Source organism: Hipposideros armiger, unplaced genomic scaffold (genome assembly GCF_001890085.2).
Source record: "Hipposideros armiger isolate ML-2016 unplaced genomic scaffold, ASM189008v1 scaffold_34, whole genome shotgun sequence".
In the NCBI taxonomy this organism is placed as follows: domain Eukaryota; kingdom Metazoa; phylum Chordata; class Mammalia; order Chiroptera; family Hipposideridae; genus Hipposideros; species Hipposideros armiger.
The window spans coordinates 4,907,610-4,927,088 of NW_017731384.1; the positions used below are offsets into that span (position 1 = coordinate 4,907,610).

General features: G+C 48.7%; 1 protein-coding gene across 2 annotated transcripts in view; it reads right to left on the reverse strand.

Annotated features, from left to right (window-relative positions):
• Positions 1-6,764: 6,764 nt before the first annotated feature.
• The window catches only part of RGS9 (regulator of G protein signaling 9), an 83,547-nt gene continuing 70,832 nt past the window's right edge, over positions 6,765-19,479 (reverse strand). For both annotated transcript variants that reach the window (XM_019637767.1, XM_019637766.1), the window contains exons 16-19: positions 18,966-19,051; positions 16,700-16,817; positions 8,211-8,683; positions 6,765-8,044 (exon numbers count right to left, since the gene is read on the reverse strand). In XM_019637767.1, coding sequence (XP_019493312.1) covers positions 7,894-8,044; positions 8,211-8,683; positions 16,700-16,817; positions 18,966-19,051 — 828 coding nt within the window. In that variant the 3' untranslated portion in view covers positions 6,765-7,893. The remainder of the gene's footprint in view (positions 8,045-8,210; positions 8,684-16,699; positions 16,818-18,965; positions 19,052-19,479) is intronic.

Here is a 19,479-nt window from a genome sequence, read left to right on the forward strand (position 1 = left end):
CTCCGTTCTCTGCCCGCATCTTCATGCGGACTTCTTCACTGTGTGTCTCTGTGAGTCCTCCTCTCTTCTAGAAGGATTTCAGTCATTGAATTTAGGGCCCATCTCAATGTGGTATGACTAGTATTTCAGTAAAAACACCATTAGGGATTTTTTTAAAGACACGGAAAATTTCAGACCAATCACTACTATGACTTCTCATCCTGTTTCAACAAAAATACTAGAGATTAATAAGAGATATAAAAGTGAAATAATAAAAGGGCCACCAATGCACAGTAGTTTTTGTTTGTTTTTTAAAGATTTTTATTATTATTATTATCATTATTATTGGGGAATTGGAGAAGGGAACAGCCAAGGTGTTGTCCTTCAATCTTAGCTGTGGAGGGCACAGCTAGCTCAGCTCTAAGTCCAGTCGCCATCCAGCCACCTGTAGGCAGCTCACAGCCGCTCAGCTGAAGGTGCCGTGTTCAATCTTAGCTGCGGGTGGGCATAGCCCATCATCCCATGCAGGAGTCAAACCAGCAACCTTGTTGTTAGGAACACGTGCTCTCACCAGCTGAGCCATCCTGCTGCCTGTTGGCAGCTCAGCTCAGGTGCAGCTCACTGGCCCATGTGGGAATCGAACCAGCGACCCTGTTGCTCAGAGCTCACCCTCTTAACCAACTGAGCCACTCGGCCAGCCTGCCAAAGCACAGTATTAGCCTCAGTTTACAGAGTGATGTATCTGGACATTTGCTGCATAATCAGGAGATTTTTATCTTAATAGATGATCCACCTTCAACACCCCAAGCTCCAAACTATGTGCGGTACTGCCTGAGGCTCTGAACAAAGAGGAGGCTGTAGGTATGACTCCTGCCTTTTAGAGGTTCTCATCATGGAAACTTGCCGAGATGAGAGTAACAACACTCAATAACAGTGACATAATGACAGAGGCCCGCACCCCAGTAGTCCAGAAGCTTGGCTGAATATCCCAGGAGTGCCAGGTTACCATGACCCTTCAAATTCCCTTTGCCTTGAAGACAGAGAAGAATGCGAGAACACCGAGAATTAGCACAGGGATGGACCAGGGCCGGGGACTCTGCGAGGAAAGCAGAGAACTCTGTAATCCAGGTCTTTCTAGTACCTAATTAATAACATGCACAACAGGAGCTGATGGTTTGGGCCCTACTAGGAATGACGCTTGCTGTACTCTCAAAGTGGGTAGACCCTGTTTCCCGGTCGGCTAAAATATGCTCTGCTCTGTCCTTGTTCCCTGGGCCTCCAGGACCTGGATCCCAGAAGAAGCTTTACGTCAGCTCCTCACAGAGATGGAAGTCTCCTTGATGCTGTGCCTTCTCATTTCCTGTGGGTAACATCTCACCGTGTTCTTTTGCGTTTTATTGAAGGTAAGGGCTCTGAGGTCGCTTTCATATGTTTCTGGCCTCCCCTACTACATGTTCCTCAAGGGACGTAAAGCTTTTTGTACCCTAGCCCGACACACTCACACAGAGCCACATTCTGGGGCCAGCAAGACTTTTCTCAAGGTTCTTCTTTGCTTCAATACCGCCTTGCACATAAAAATAGCAAATATTCAGCAAGCATTCACCATAGACCAGGCACTGATCTGAGCTTTATACGTACGTTAGCTCATAATCTGCATACCCCTATATGAGGCAGGTATTACCCTGATACCAAATTTATGGACGAGAAAACTAAGGTTTGGGGAGCTTTAAGAAAATGTTCAGGGTCACTCAGCCAGGAAAGAGTAGAACCTGGATGTGACCTAAAAGTATTGTGTACCAGGAAGTGTGCCCTTAGCTGTCACGCTCTGCACCCTATCCTAATACAATATATTCTAATTCTTAGTTTAAAGTGTGTTCCACAACTAAACTACAAATCCTTGAGAGCAGGGCCTAATTTTATTCATGACAGCATACCACATGCCAGTAAGCCCACCATGAAACTTGCATGGACGATTGGATAGATAGAAATACTAGAGGAAAAAACCTTTTCCTTCTACCAACTTATCTTCCTGTATTGGGAGCCTGTAAATTCGATGACAAAAACAAAACAAAACAGATTAACAGGCTAATTAACAGAGATTAATTCCCAGATTAACAAATAAAAGACAAAGTTTTTTTACATGCAGATGAGGACACAATGAAATTTCTCCTCAAACAGCTGGAGTTAATGGTTTTATATATCATCTTAATAAAAAGAGGGGTTAGGATTTCAAGGAAAAGCAAATGGTGGCAAGTAATGAGAAACGAGTAGTGGAAAACAAAGAAGGATATGGAAAGTTTGATGAGATTTTGTTTATGTAATTTCTCATTCAGGCGCAAGTGGTTCATCTCCTTTCCGACTGTAAATCCCCTCCCAGAGTGGGGATTTATGGAGGCTATTTTTGAGAAGCTTTGCTTAAGTCAGAAAAAAGAAGTTTAGATAAGGTTCCTCCCCACCCTACCCCACTCCCACCCCATCCCCCACCTAGAAGCTACTGTTAGTTCAGATGTTTTTAATTTAAAATAAGCTTTATACCACATTGGTGGGTCCAAGGGGATCCCATCAGATGAATGAGTGGAGGGAGGGAGGGAGAGAGGGAGGAAGGTGGATGGTATAGATTCATTTCAGTGTTTAGGATGGAGAGTGAAGAGACATTTCATGACAGGGCCAGAGCCAGTCAGACTCATAAGATATTCACCAAGAATAAATCTCCCTGCCCCCAAATTATATTCATAGCTTGTTGTGGTATTTAAGTTTCTAAATTCGGAAATGTATTTTCTTGAGCCAGAGGTCTCTGTTAAAATGGAGCTACAATGGAGAAGGAAATGGTATAATTTGACAACTTGGAGCCATATATATATATATATATATATATATATATATATATATATATATANCCTGAGCTCCAAATGCCATGTCTATATACAACCATTCTGAAGTCAGGAAAAAGATGCCAGATCTCTCTCCAGAAGACACCTCATTGATCAGATCTGGTTATATGCCCACCGCTAAATAATCCCTAGAAGTGGAATTACGGTTGGTTTGGTCCAATCATGGTTTATCCCTTGGGACTGGGAGCAGCCCACCTGTCCTAAGAATGTGGTCCCCTGAAAAATCTCAGGGCTCTATAAACAAAGAAGTAATGGGAAATCATTGTTGGGTAGCCCAACAAGTTTTTATTTTTTGATCCATTATTACATACTATAATTACTAGTTATATATATTACTATCTTCCCAGCTAGACTGTTTTTCAAGAAGAAGAACAATATTTTATTTATCCCTATGTTCACAGCACCACATCTCGAGCCTGACACTTTGAGGGAAAATAAATATTGCCTGAATAAAGACCAAATTCATTTTGGAGCTGCAGGGAAGCAAAATTTGCCACTCCCAAAGGTGTCTCTCTGGCATGAGAATTATAGTATTTTTAAGAAACAAGACTCAGGAGAAACCTTTGACCTCCCCCCAAACTGCCTAAAACAATTTAAGATGGGACGTCTGTTCTGGGAAGAGCTATCACCATAGATAACCACAGTGTAATATGAAGTAGGTGTGGCCTACAGGGAGGGACCCAGCAAGGCCTTTGGATCAAAGTCCTCTCTGTAACCTACTGTCTCTAGATGGCCCAGCAAACGTTTGTTTACTAAACATCAGCTCTTTTCATCTCACTGTGAATTGCCTTGCTTCCCTTTGAAGTCCCACACCCCTGCCTTCTTCTCCTTAGTCCATATGACATATAGACCTCATTGTGTCCTACTGTCTTTGAAATTCTCATGCTTATGTGAATTCCCTGTATGTGTCTTATGTCATTTTAATTATTTGACCAGCCATAAGACCCAAGAGGGGGGAAGGGGGAGTTTTCCTCTCCCCCACAGAGTCCTCCCATGCTCCTCCTTTCCTACAAACCCCTCATGAGTTCAGTCCTTCTTACTTCCCCCTGGTTACTCAGGGGGGCCCCCCCGGAGGCACCTTGGGAACTGTAGTTTCTGTTTTCTCAGTGTTGCTCCCTACCCCCAACTTCTCGACCCCAGTTCCGTGGTTGCTGAGGTGGACATGTTTGATAGAAGAGTCTAATCATAGAACCCCATCCCGTGGTAGGGGCCCAGACCCAGAGCTACCAGCAGCCATGCTCCCTGCCTAGGAGAATGGAGNGGCAGCCCAGCTCCAGGTTGAGCTGTTGTTCAGCATCTTAGCTGTGGAGGGCAGTGTCACTGGCCCTCATATGTGGGATCTGAACCAGGGCTCTCTGGCGTCCCAAGCCAGTTCTTAAGCATCACGCCACTCGGCCGGCCCCCTTGTTCTATTTCTTAAGAAGAAAATGAGCCTGTTCCTCCCTCAAGCCCCTGTCACAGGGCCATACATGGGTCTCGTCCATCAGCGAAGTTGAGAAGCTTGGTTTCTGATACCATTTATTTGCCCTATGTATCACCCCACTCCAGTCCCTCTGGGAGCCCCAGCCCTTCAGCCTCACCTGCTTACAGAGGAGCTGGCAAAGCACTCAGGCTGAGGCGTGAAAGACGAATGAGGCTTAATTGGTTTCCAGTCCTAGGAGTCAGAGCTTGACACAAAGAGGTGACCCTCAAAGGGTGGATTTTATTGGCTGCAGTCCACACACGAGGGAACTAGTTTTCTTTCTGCAAGAGTTTTTCTACAGAGAGTTTCAACCCTCACCCAAAGCCACTGGGAACGGAGAGCATCAGCCCTGTTCCCTATCAGGGCACAGCAGCCAAGGGAACCCTGCAGGTGTCCCCACAGCCAATGGCAGCGCTGGGAGCACTGACACCCAGCAAGAGGCTTCTTTTTCAGGGTTCCCACCTCGGCCAGCTTCAGGGGCTCTGGGGCTGAGGACTGGAGGACAAAGTGCACAGTGGACACCCCGCCCCTCCCGCTGCTGCCAACACCCTCCCCGCAAGTCCAGAGGAAAGGACCTCTCTCCAAGTATTTCTTCAACAGGTCTCCCAATTCCTCAGGGGAAATCCCAACCGCCTCTCTTTGGGGATCCGTGAGCCTCGGACTCCCTCTTCTGGTGAAGTGTGAGGAGCAGCCGGTGCCCAGAGCAGAGGGCTGGGCCTCAGAGGCTGAGATGAGCTGAGGTCCCCCTTCTTCTCACCCTCCCCAGCTCACCTGCTGGGCACCCAGGGCCCAGGAGTGCCTGGCTCATACAGACTCCGTCAAGATTCTCCTTCTCTTTCCCAGCAAATGAGCAAGGGACAGCACTGTCTCCTCTCAGGCTCAATGAATTCACAGCCTCAAGTGGGCCACCCAGGGTCCCCTCCCCACAGGGAAGGGACAACTGCCAACAGGACTCTTGGAGAAATTGTTCTGCTTGTAGCTTTTCAAGAGAAGGAAAGTAAGCACATTTCTGAAACTTTGACAAATGTAATGGGATATTTAAATAGTGTTTTCTGTATCCGTTTCTGCTGTGGCCCCAAAGGCTGGGAATATAATAGTAGGTACCAACCACTCACCCGAGTCCAAATGAAGTGCTTAACACACGGGGGGGACAAGTGTAGGCAGTGGGACAGGCTCTGAAAAACACCCTGAGTGTCTGACATGATTGGATTAGGTGTGTCTTGGGCACTGGGATCCTTCAAGGTTCCCCAGAGGATTCTAATGTCCAAATAAGATGAAGAATCATTGTGCCATTGACAAGGAGATGAGTAGCACAACAAGATTAAAAAAGCATTGGTGCCTGGACTCCACTCACCCTGGACTGCTTCCCGCCTTTGGATAATTAATGGACAGAGGCAGGAATTCCTTCGTGTTTGCACCACTTTCTTCCTTCTGGGGTCTCTTTGTTACTGCACGTTAGCCTGGACCTTAACTAATCCAACCAGTGAATCCTGCAGGCTTCGGTCATTGATACTGTAGATCCATGTGGGCTTGGTTTCTCTGTAGGACCCCGGGGGCTCAGGAGTGGAGCCCCATAATGCTAGTATGCAAGTTCAGGGTTGAGACTCTCCTTATTTCCTGACACAGTGGCTGCTGGTAGACTAAGGTTATGGATTGCTTTGCCTTTAATCTCATTTTAGACCAGTTTTGCAAATAAAGACATCACATTAATTGGCCCACTCACCTTCCAAAAAAAGACCTGGCCAATTTCTCTTACTCTCTGGGAGAAAAGTTTCCATACCCCTAGATCAGTGACTCCTGTGTGAGCCCAGAGGAGTGACTTCTGTAGAATCTAAAATGCAATGCTTGTTTGGTATTGAAGCATGTTTTCCTGCAGGGTCACCAAGTCCAGGTTTGGGCCAGGCACCCACTCACCATTCATCTTTGGAAGTGTGCACAGAGATGACTCAGCAGCCCAGTGTTTATGAGCTAAATAAGGTAAGTTGTCCAAAGTTAAAAGCAAGTGACGGGCTCCTATTTACTCATTGAATTCTGATGACACTGATGATTAAAGGGGAGGGGCAAAATGAGTGGTTTGACAAACCACTTGAATATTTTTTTCTTATGATGACTTTCCATGCGACTTCTAAAAATGTTTTGCTCACCATGTAACCCTTAATCTCAACCAACTGTCCAATCCAAATATCCCAGCAGGACCTTTTGGGGCAATGCTTCAGGGTTTGGGGCAGAAACAAATGACAAGGGACACATGTCCAGCAGTACAGGTTGTAACCTATCATTTATTTCAGGGTTTCTCAACAGTGGCTCTGATATTGGACCAGATAATCTTTTGTTGTGTAGAGGTAGGGGGCTGCCCCATGCGCTGGAGGATGTTTAGCAGCATCCCTGGCCTCTACCCACCAGATGCCAATAGCACCCCCACCCGGTCTTAACAATCAAAACTGTCTCCAGACACTGCTCAATGTCCCCTGGGGGCAAAGTTGCCCTCTGGTTGAGAACCACTGCTGTAGATGAATTCCATGAAGCAAGGGGTCACAGATGCCTTCCCAGGGCCTAGTACAGTGCCTGGCACATAGTAGAATCTCAATAAAGACTCGTTGAGTGACTAGCTGGAGAAGAAGTGGGAGGGGCACACCAAGGCCTGAACCTCCAGGAGTGCCTACTGGATTGGTACAGCGGAAGTGACAATGTGCGCTCAGATCTGCTGCAGGGAGCACGTGGACTAATGGCCACCAGCGCATACGGGCCAGGCTTCCCAGAGGTGGTCCCAGCCAATGACCTTGTGTGCTGAGGGTACTAATGCAGAACCATCCCCGCAAGACACAGGACCCCTCCAATAGTGACTTTGGCTGAGGGACACCCCAGCAGCCTGGCCAAAACTTTCTTGGAACTGTGCTGCCATCTGAGACTCTCCCGACCCACACTTCCTTCCCCAGAGGTCAGCCCAGCATCATGGTCTGAAGTCCCCCACCCCTTACTCTTTATCCTAACCTCATCTTGGCATCGACTTCTTGGTGGATCTGAACAATATACCTGGCATCCTACAAGGATGCCTTTCCCCTGACCGCCCTTGCTGTGGGATGCCACATCCTGAGGCATCCCCCTGAGGAAGTCGATTGATAAAAGCATCATGCACAAACCAATTTAAGCAGGGAAGGAGTTCTTGGAAGTGACTCATTGCCAATGCCCTTTGTCAAAAAAACTAAAGATGTGAGTCTAAAATGAGTCTAAATAATAGCTCATAAGTAACTAAGAAACCCAGACACACACTAACATTCCGATCCAAGAGAAACTTCCATGTTAACGTTTTATCGGTTTTAAGGCAGCAAGTTAAGTTCTCTGGTCCACATGCCTTTCTTCTGCCCAAAAGAGGGAAGGTCAGAGGGGAGGGAGGGAGTTGGTCACTGGGGGCCCGGACAGAGCACTCTGCCCCATAATCCATCCCATCTTGTCTGTCTGGCCCCCAAGCAGGATCTTAATGCACTTTGGTTCGAGAGTGTGTCTGATGTCCCCGTCCAGCGGAGTCTGAGGGGAGTATCTGCCTGGTCCGAGGCCCACGCCTCAGCCAGCTTTCCCCTCGGCCAGACTCTCCCAGGGGCAGATGACCTCCTTTTTGATGGCCTGGTCACCTGATCTTCCTGTCCCGGTATCCTCCGAGTCCATCAGGCAGGTCCCACTCTCCATAGGCACATCCATTTTGATCTGGAAAAAGCTTCAGGCGCAGGAGGAAAGGAAGTGTGTGTGGGTGGGGTGCAGGAGGAACACCAAATGGAAAGACTCAACAGACGGCTCACCCACAGGCATAGGTTCACATATACACGCACGTGCACACCCACAGACGTATGCACACACACAGCACAACCCCCTCTGGCTCTTACTTTGTCACTCTCCTGGATTTCAGCCGCGGCAGCTGCTGGCCCACATCCCCCAGGGGCTGTACCTTCCCGTGGGACACAGGGGGACACTTGGGTGAGAGCCTGGCAAAAACCGGCGAGGCTAAACAGCCTCGTCTCAAAAACCTGCCGAAGGACAGAGCCATGCGGGCCTTGGGAGGGGCCCTGGGCCCAGGCCGGGGCCAGGGGCAGTCGGTGGAGGTGTCTCTGGAGGGCCTTCGGCGGAAACTGGATCTGCAGGCCTCCCCCTTCTGCTCCGAGCCCAAGGAGTTCTCCAAGTCCACCCGAATGGGCGAGGGGCAGACGGTGCTGCTGGGCCGTCTGATGAAGCGGCTCGGTGAGGGGAAGGGCTTCCTGGGGGAGCGGCAAGAGGGGGAGAAGGGGCTGGAAGGAGAGGGGGGCACGCAGGTCCCAGTGTACACAGCCAGGTGGGGGCTGGGAGCGGTGTGCTGGCCCGACTGCAGGGAAGGAAAGAGAGAGCTCAGAGTGAGTTGAGTGGCTGGCCAACAGGTCCCAGGACTGCCCTCTGCTGACTGAGCCCCTGCCAGTGCCCAGAGCACAGACCCGGTATGGCTGTTCCCTGGGGGAGACGGGAACGATGACCAAAGCCGTGTGTGACAACGGCACAGCCACACAGAGGCCTCCTGCCAAGAGGCCTGCCTGTCTGTGAGCCCTGGCCATGGTCCCCAGACTTGGGCACTTGCATCCTAAGGCAGACTGACCTTCTTCCAGGCCTGGGATGTTGGGGTGTGGCCAGGTTGGATTTGCAATCTTCCCTCAACTCCAGTCCTCCCAATGCGCCATGCTTGGTACCTGCCACCCGCTTCGTACCTGGCAGGTACTAAGCATTCCTTCTCTATCCTTGGTTCCCAACCTAAGGACTGGAGGCTTTTACTAGAGTGCTGGAGGTGAAGAAGCCCCAGCTTGTGCCTTACTGACTCCAGGCCTGAGGCCGTGCACCTTGACCTGAACCCCCTCCTGTGTCCACACTGACCACACCTTGGGGATGGCCGGGCGCCAGCACTTCCCCGTGCCTCCTGAGGGCAGAGCAGGGTGGCCGGGAAGGAAGGCTAAGCGTGGAACCTGGACATGCCAGGAGAAGGAAGCAGGAAATACTAGGTGAGGGGGTTACTCATTGGAGAAGAGAAGTGTCTCAACCTCCCGGGGCCACCACGGCCGCCGTGTCCTGGAGCACGGCAGTAGGAATGTTGGGTCAGGCGTGTTTTCAGCCAAAGAAGCCTAGGAGAGCTCTGTCGAAGCTGACAGAGAAAATTCAAACCGGAAGTTTCAGGGAGGCTCTCTGCTATTATCTCTCTTCCCTTCATAGAGTGCCTGGGCCCATCAGTCTGAGTTTGCTGTGTTCCTTCCTGAAGGCCTCGTGGGGCCACATGCCACATCAAAGCCCAGAGTGAACGGAGCTGGAGAATATGCTGGTTCTGGGAGGGAGGGGGCTGCCCTCTGGGACAGTTGGACCAACAGCACCTCCAAGAGAGAATTGGCAATGACTTCAGTGAAGAACAAACCCCCTTTGAAACTCTCACAGCCACCCGGAGGTCCTGCTTAGAGGGACCTGCCTGCCCCCAGGGCCTGGGCACTGCACTGGAACCAAAGAAGGGCAGCTCGAGGCGCTGAGAGGAGGCTGCCTGCTTCCACCTGGTTTCCAGCTCACCTGTGTGCGCCAGCCCCAACCTGGAGAGGAAAGGGCTGGCACCTCCAAGAACAGCTTTTGAGAGAAAAGAAAGGCCAGAGGCCCCTCTCACCCGCCCCCTGAGGTTCAAGCGAGGTCCCTTTCTGTAACAGCAGCTCGGAGTCAATTCTTCTGCTCCACCCACACGCCGACAAACCAGACCTGGGGCCACTGGGATGAGGATACTAATGCTTCGAGAAGCCAAGCCACAGGGACATGCCACTGGGAACGGTGGAGCAGGCTTGGAACCAAGCTGGCTGATCGCTAGCTGGATGTCTCAGTGTGGCCTCCAAACCAACCACATCAGAATTACCCAGGGTGCCCTTTACAAAGTCAGACCCCTGCCCCAGCCCAGACCCACTGAAGGAGAGTCTCAGGGGCCTGCAACTCAAAGAAAGCGTCTTCTAACCCAGACCTGAGGTCATCGTTTTGTTATCAGGCCCAGTAACTTTGAGGAGCTCTGAGCTATGCTTCTAACACCTCCCTTTTATAGGGACGTGTGTCTCCCCTTAGGACACAGTCTGCAAAGAAGAAGAACAACAGGGAAAGGCTGGGCCCTGACTAAGGGTTCAGGAGACAACTGTTAGGTGAAAGAATAGGGCCCTATAATTTCTTAAGTGTACCCTGCGCTAGGTCCTCTATGAATCTGTAACCACCCCTTTTAGAGAACAGAATGATGAGGACCAGAGGGGTTCATTCCCCTCCCTAGGCTCTCACAACCAATCAGGGGGTGGGATATGTAGAATTCTAAGGTGGCCCCCAAGATTCCTGCCCCTGTCCTTTGTGTGTGCATATAAACTGTAAATGTCATGTGATAGCCCCTCCCATGGGCAGGCTACATGATAGGTAACTTTAAAAAAGGGTGATCCGGGTCAGCCTGACCTCATCACATGAACTCTTCGAGTCTAGAGACCAGAGACAGAAGTCAAAGAGGTCTGAAGCATGACAGGAATTCAGTGAGGGAAAAAGTGTCCACTGCTGGCTTTGAGATGGAGGGGTTCCATGTGGCAAGGAATTCGGACAGCTTCTAGAAGCTGAAAGCAGCCCTCAGCTAAGAGCCGGTAAAAAACTGGGGCCCTCAGTCCTACGAGAAACTGAATCTTACCCACAATATGAACAAACTTGGAAGCAGATTCTTCCTAACAGCTTCCAAATAAGAACACGGGCAGACTGGGGACCCCTGAGTGCAAGACCCTAAGCAGAGACCCAGCCAAGTCTCACCTGGCCGACCATGAGCTCAGAAATGGTGGTGGTCGTTCGTGCTAATTTCTTATGTGACAACAAATAACTAATACAGTGACTCAATGAGAATCTGATTCCAGGTCTGGGTAACCCCAAAGTCCTTGCTTTTTCTACTGGCCCAGGAGTATATTACCATCCCATTGCCTGTGGGGTTTGGATAGGACTTGGGGTCTTGGAGAGTGGGCCGAAATGCCAAAACTAGAAAATAGACTTTGTTAAGAGAGATGGAGATACACCAAAGTGCTCTTCCCCAACTAATTGAGGACACCCCCACACCTTGTTCATTAACTCGAATCCCACTTACTCAGAATTTGTGATAAACTCCTGTTATAACCTCTGCCTTACAGATAAGAAAACCGAGGCTCGTGGAGATGATGCAACTTGAGCAAGATCATACAGCTACAGTAGAGGTAAGGAAGGTGGCTGCTGTCTTGCTTCACTCACCTGACCTAAGAAGGTCAATTTTTCTGGGCAAATAGCCATTAGCCCAATTGGCCCTGGACACTCTAAGCAGAGTGCCTTTTTGACACCACCCGTCCACCATGACTTTGGCCCCTCCCACAAAGGCCTGGGGCTTGCACTTGGAGACCCCACCCTTCCAGCCCATGCCACACCCACCACCGGGGTAAAGCAGCAAAGCAGTGGCATGCAAGGCACAAGGTAAAGAAATGTGACACGACAGAGACACAGTGAAGGAGAGCTTGGTTTGGTTTTTTTTTGTGCTGCTGTTTTATTATGCAAGGGAAGTGAGGAAAGGAGCATGAAATGGAGCAGGTATGTTGACATGAGGACACAACCACAGGATTTTTAATGAAAGGCAAAGCAGATGATGTAAAGAGATGTAATTCATTTTCTGTCCAGAAATTGGATGGGAATTTGAAGGAGGCCTTGTGGCCACCTGAACTCCCACTTCCTGGAAGCAGGCAGGTGAGGAGAGCTCTGCATTCTGGTTCAGCATGCAGTGTGCACAGTCCCCCCTTCCAGGCCCTCCTCACTGCCCCCAAAACCAAGCGAGCATAGTTGGCCCCATGGAGAAAAATCCACATAGATAGACACATCATTTCTCCTACCAGTCATCTCATTTGTCACAGCCCAGCACAAGACCTTCCCATTTTGAACAGACCCTTACTTCAGCCATGAAACTCAGGACCAAAAGACTGACCGGTCACTATACTGTTGCTAGTCAGCCCTCTCATAGGAGCTGTAGACAGAGGACATGACATCAACACCCTACTCTCCTCCCCTCAAATACATCCCACTGGTCCCTGGATAGCTGAGAAGGCCACACTGCAAGACTCAGAGAGCAGAGAAGTAAGATGGTTTGTGTACACCTCAGGAAATTCCCTACATAATAAAGTATAATAAATCATTGTATTGGACAACACTGCCAGATACAAGAAAGCACAAGCTTACTGTAAGACCATGAAGCTACCAGGGGTGATGATGGTGATGATGGTGATGATGATGATGATAGTGATGATAAGGGTGATGGTGGTGATGGTGGTGATGGTGATGATAACAATGGTGAGGATGATGGTGATGGTGATGGTGATGTAATAGTTGTGACGATAATAGCAGCAGCCAGCATTTACTGAGCACTTATTATATGCCAGGCATTGTCCTAAGTACTCTAGTTGGATTTTCTCGTCCCTTGTCCTTGTATTTCCATTCAACCCTCACAACAAAAGCAGTCTTTTCTCTAAAAGCCAAGCCTGAAAATGAAATTCTACAAAGGAAATCCTGGTACCTTATAGCATGCCTTATATTCTAGCATAAGATATATGCCACCATGGATAGAGAAACTCAGGCTGTTTAAAATATGGCATTAAGGAGTTAAGATGATGCCTGAGTACATGGCCTAATAGAGAACATCATAATGATTTAAATATATCAATAATATTATCCAAATAAATACTATTTTTTATGCTATTTGAGATTCAAACAAGCCCTGTGGGACCACTATTATGTTTGATGCATAGAAAGAAAGCTCGCAGAACAGTTGCCACCTGCCGGGGTCTAGCAGCAGACACCCTTATAAAACCTCAAAACTGAGTGAGGGCTCATGGCTCCTTTACTACTTACTACACATAAGAGAATCTCCTGGTGATTCCCCCTAATCCCCCAGGCCAAACAATCCTCTCCCATCTCTGTGCTCTTCTAGCATGTTCTACACCATCCAGCCTTGATCACACTCTTCCTCGAATTATAGCCATTTGCATCTATGTATCCTTGTCAGCCCCTTGAGGACAGAGAACATCTGTTCATTTGTGCATCTGCCATAGCACCCACCAGTGGTGTTTACACAAAACAGGCGTTTAAAATACATCTGTGGAACATAACTGCTGCCATCCAGGAATGAAGCCACTTATCATCTACCTTTTTTCAGAAGGGTGAGGTTAAAACACTTATTTACTCTTTCATCCAATGACAGCCTACTTGGTTTACATGCCTGTGTCTTATTAGAGTGTAGGATCCTCGTGTGTCTGGCACTGAGAAGGTTTCCATCAGTATGTGTGGCGGACCTACTGTGTGTCTGACACAGAGCACCTGGTAGTCTATTGGAGAAAGAGGGATGTGTGAAGCAGACATGTCGCACATGTGGGGACTGGGATGGTGGATGGTTGAGTCAAAGACGAACAAGATGTAGTCTGTGCCCTGAAGAATTGACGAATTCGACACCTCCACCATCCTCACCACCATTTTGCTAGGTGTGTAATCTCAGCTAGAGGGGATGGATGGCAAATATCTCTGGTTTCATGCTTCTCAAACTTCCCCACAGAAATGGGACAGCAGGAGAGCCAAATAAGCACGTTCTCCCAGGAGTCTGAGGGAAAAGCCTGAACCTGCCACAGCCAGCCGTGAAATGCCTTTGATGTCCCAAATTTTATCTTTAAAAATGTATGTGCATTTTGCATTCTAATTCATAATATATTCATGATCATTTTAATGTGAAATTTTCAAAATTATCTAACTTTCCTCCCATTCTAAATCTTCAAGTAAAATTGATTCCTCAGGCTGGGTATCCTTCTGGAATTCATAAAATCTGCTTCAGGAAGCATGGACCTGGTGCCAACCCCTCATTTCACAAATCAGGAAGCAGAGGAGGTTAAGTGACTTGCTCAAAACCACATGACCAGGGCTAGAACCAGGACCAGAGCCCAAGAAGCCCTCTCCAAATCTAGAGCTCTTTTCATTCGTTCATTCATTCATTCACTCATCCATTCATCCATTGAGGTAATAGCTGCTGCCATCCAGGAGCAAGGCCATTTTTATGCACAACCTGTGAGGTCTCAGGCCATTAGGCTCCAAGTAGTGAGTGAAATAGATAGCCCCCTCCCTCATGTCACTCAGTTCACAGTGGTCCATTACCTGAAATTTCTGCTTTGCATGCCCTCCCTGAGTTGGAAGAAAAATGAACAAAGCATATCTCTAGTTGCTCTTTCAGAGTGTAAAGTACTCTATGACTCGGGGAAATGGAGAGAGTAAATAATAAAATAATTTTGCTAACATGAAACCAAGAGCCACAAGCTTCTTAAGACAGCCTAAAAAGTTCTCGATGACTTGGCCCTGCCCAGCTCGCTAAGCCCATCATGTACCATTTCCCCCTTGTCCACCAGGCTCCATTCACCTGGTCCTTCAGGTCACTCCGAGCTATTTCCCACTGCCAGGACTTTGCCCATGCAGTCCCCTCTGCCTGGAAAGCTCTCCCTGCCTAGCCCACGTTCTTCGTATGGCCACCTCTTTGTCGTCCTCTGCTTATGTCACCACCTGGGAGAGGCCTACACACCACCCATCTTCTCTGTCACAGCACCACATCCATTTCCTTTTGAACACAGTCTACAGGTTTGATCACCGATTTGTTTGTGTTGTTGATTGCAAAGATGGCCCCAGTTCTTCTCCGCTCCCTGGCTCCATGTCTTCTGCCAGAAGACTTTCAAATTTCTCTCACTAAAGGGATTAAGTGCATTTCCCCACCCCTTGATTCTAAGCTGGCTCTGTGACTTGCTTTGGCCAACAAAATCAGATGGAAGAGACCATGTGCCAGTTCTAAGCCTGCACCTCAAAAAACCTTCTATGTTCCCACTCACTCCCTTGCAATTCTGCCATTAGGCTAGGCTGTTGAAGGATAAAAGACATGTGAAGCAGAGAAGAATCATTCCACTCATCCCAGCCTAGGCCACCACAGATCAAGCCCCAGGCTAGGAGTGAGCCCCACCAAGATCAACAGAACCACACAGATGACCCTATACATATGAGCAATAAACACGGATTGTCAAATGCCACACTAGCTTTGTGCATATACATCAGTGTCACATCAACAGCTACCTGATATATATCGTTGGCTTCATTATCTTTTGTCAGTCCTGGACTACGAGCTCCATGAGACAGGGACCATGTCTATGTATTCACCTATGCCTGGCACACAGTAGGTGCTCAGTAAACATGTTCAATGAGTGTGTCTTCTTGCTGTGTCAAATTGGTCCCTTGCTCAGAGACCTGTTCTGCCACCATTGCACTCTTACACAGGTATGAGGGGTAAGCCTAACTTCAAGAATTACCTGTTATTCCTCCCAAGTCAGGGGTCCCTTCCACCCCTGCCCACAGACAGGGCTGGACTAGTCTACAGCTACAAATGAGGAAAGCGCCGGCATCTAGAAAATATCCAAGAGAGTATTGTCTTTGACCCAGACTCATCTTGAAAATGGCACAGATATCTACCATCGCTCCTCTCATGAGTGAAACATCAGCCCCTTCGCTCTTTAACCAAAAAAGTTGCTCCTCTAAAGGCCATTTCACCTTGACTGCTCAGGAGGCCTGAGGCCCAAGGCCTTCGTTCCTACCAGCTACTTCATTCCCCTAGCATGTAAAAGGGGAAGGGGAGACAAAAAGGACGAAGAGCACCCACCAACCCTCAATAACTGTGACTAAGAACAAGCTCAACAGAAATGTCTTAGCAGAGCCTTTCCAGGCAGGTGTGACAGAGGCGTCCATGGCCGTGCATCCAGGGGAACCCTGACACTAGTCCCTTGGCGGGACTCCCAACTGCTTCAGAAGCAGAGTCTACATTGAATGGGACAAAGAGCTGCACTAAGCTATCTGAAACAAATGTGCCTGCAACAGCTGTGCCTGGGGGTTGCGGGGAGGCCTTCTCTTTAATTTTCCAAAGCAAATGGTAGAAAACAAATCAGCCTTTTTCTGTGGTTCTTACCACAGGAACCCCCTACTGTAGATAGGAGGTCACACAGCAGCTGAGCCAGGTGGCTGCCCCCCACCATCGCCAACCCTGGCCCTTGGCTGTTGGGAGTGGGAGAACTAGCTCTAGTTCACGGGCATTGGGGAGCCCACCATCAAGGAGGTCAGAGGAATGTGGGATGACCCTGACTAGCCCACTGTCCCACAAGTGGGGAATGGACTCTTCTAGACTCTGGCCCTGCCTTTGTTTGCCTCCCCCAAGCGCATGCCCCAACCACCGCAAGGAATTGTAGATTTATTTAGGAGGCAGCTCTCTTTTGAGCTGGCTCCTCCGGTCCAGCTTGCTCATGACCTGGGTGATGTCCACCGTGTTGGCTGCTTCTCGAGCCTTGGCTTCCTCCTCCAGCTGCCTCAGGATGACGGGGCTCGGGCTGGAGCGCAGGTGACGCCGCATAAACAGGAGGCTGGAGCTGGAAGGAAGGACAGGATTAGAGGTTGGAAGCAAGGAAACGCTGCTTGCCCAACAATGACCCTGTAACACCTGGCGGGAGGTGGGGCTGGAAGGCCAGAGCCGGGACCTGTTCCCTCACTCTCCTGGTGAACTTCAGGTGGAGTTCTCAGAGGCATGTCCAACCTTAGCGCTTTTCTCTTCCCTTGGAGCACGGGGCCAGAGTGAGTCCCAACTGCCACCAGATTTACGTCAGGCGCAAGGAAGACTGCTTGGATGGTGACCATTACAGACACAACTCCCGTAATGTTTAGAAATCAACTTGTCATCTTAACGTCCTATAGGCTCTTCCTGAAAGAAGGGACAAGGAGGGTGTGGCTATTGGAAGCCCAAGGGTTTTTGACTTAGGGGAGAGGTAGAGTATTTGTTTTCAAAAGCCAGTGTTCTGAGAAGGAGGGGGAAGGTGGGCTGTCCACGAGGGCTAGGTCTTATGGGCAGAGAAAGGGGGAAAGGGCCTGGGTTGGAGAGTTGGTGGCCATGTGCCAGAACCTTCCACAGAAGTTAAACATGGGTTTCTGGGACCAAGCTCTCTCTCCCAGAGCCTTGGAAGTCAGGACAAAGCAATGGTAGACTTAAAACCTAGGACCTCCCTAGCCTTCTAGACTACATCAGCCCCTTCTAGACTACGCTTGTATCCACCCTAAGGAGGAAGAGGGTTCCCACCAGCCCTGCCAAAGGGGAGGCTTGGAGCTCAATTTAACTTGTTCTGAAAAAATTAAGTGTTATACATTGTCTTACACCTGCAAGTCATGAAACAAACTCACACCTAGCACAGGACAATCCCCACATAGTTACAGGCCGATCTTCAAACATTTCAGAAACATTCACACGTGTGTTCCCACTCACAGTAGCAGTGACAACATTTGCCAGGCTGCAGTACCCCACACCAATGCCAAGCACTACACCTAATGCCACCCAGCCCTCAAAGCACCTGGAGGTGCCCAGGAGAAGATCCTGGCTGATTTCTGAGGTCTGCCCCACTCACGAAATATCTGGAGAGAGAAGTAGGAGACACCCCTTCCTTACCCACTACTTTCTGGCAGAGCTGGTGAAGAGTTTACAGCCCTTTCTTGTGGCTTAAAGAAGCTTTCAAGTCCCCAGGAACACTGAATGCCCTTCCTTACCCGGTAAACCTAGAAGAATAGCCCCCACAAAGACCACCTTTCTCTCCTTTTCAGAACAGGGCCATTATCCTCAAGAATGAAGCCAAGTTGGGTTTTTGGGTTTTTTTTTAAGCTCCTCTGATAAAGGCCAACCACCCTGCTTTTGAATTGACTAGAGATGCTGAAAAAAAGCCCAGCGTGGGCTGAGCTGACACACGGGGGACCACTTACTAACCATTGGGGGACAGGACACGTGCTGGTTCTGGGAAACCCTCCCCCAAAGTCCCACATCTTTGTTCAAGCTGTCATTTTGTTACTCTTTTGAATCTTCAAACCTCATGCAGGCTTCTTACCCTCCTCCCCCCAAAAAAGGAATTCAAACTGTACTCAAAACATTATTTCATCCTTTGCCCAAGGGCTGTGCTAGATGAGATGATCCACATTCTCCAGTGAGGAAGGTGAGAATGACAGAGATAACTAACAGATGCTAAAAAGCAGTCCACTTAGAATGTCCCTGTTGTTTTCCCTAACAGTCTACCGTTTTTTCTTGGGGCATAATCTGCTATTCTCTGTAAGGTCTTAGGCCATGACAAGGATACAAGGCTGTGACTAAACTAATTCCCACACATCAGTTTGAAGGTGAAGATGTGTAGCAATTTTTAAAAATCAGTCAGTTGAAAATATATATATTTAAAAATTAAAAGTTAAAATGTTTAAACCAATGAGATGCTTCCATTTGTGGTAAGTGTAATTATCAGTCTGATAAGATTCTTTCAAACCAGCATCAGGGGAAACAAAAGGCACTGGCAGTGATGACTACGGAAATCTTGCTAGGGTGATTTCAGGCCATTCTAAAGCCAATGAGGCAATCATACCCTAAGAACCACTTCCCAGTCCCCAATACTTTCATCAAGCAAATATCTCAACCATGGCCACTGGGCTGAAAGAGACCCTCACTTCTCTATAAACAAAACAAGGCACCAGCAGCTACAGACCATTCCACTTGCCTTTTCTTGGTGGTTTCCTGAGGTTCAATAGCTTTGGCCAGCATTTCCTTATAGATTGGAGATTTTAAATAGCGAGCATAAGAATCCTAATGGGGACAGGAGAAAAACAGTAATTATGAAAGGGAAAGTATCACATCAAACAAACACGTTTGCCGTTTCAAGCCCTCCATTGGCGGTTAGGTGAAAAGGTGAAAAGAATTCGTCTCTTTGTGTGAAAGGCATTTCAGTGTGTGTCCAAAGCAACGGATCTCAAGTGTGGTCCCCAGACCAGCAACATCAGTTTCCCCGCTGGCAACTTGCTAGAAATGCACGTTCTCAGGCCCACCCCTGTCCTACTGACACAGAAGCTCTGGGGATGGGACGATCTGAGATTAACAAGCCTCCAGGCGATTCTGCTGCACTTTGGGTTAGAGAGTCGGCTTCTATAGCCCCCCCACGCTAAAATCCACACCAGACATTTTTCAGTGAAGCACGCATGAGACAGGGACGCCTGCAGCCAACCTCTCCCACCCAA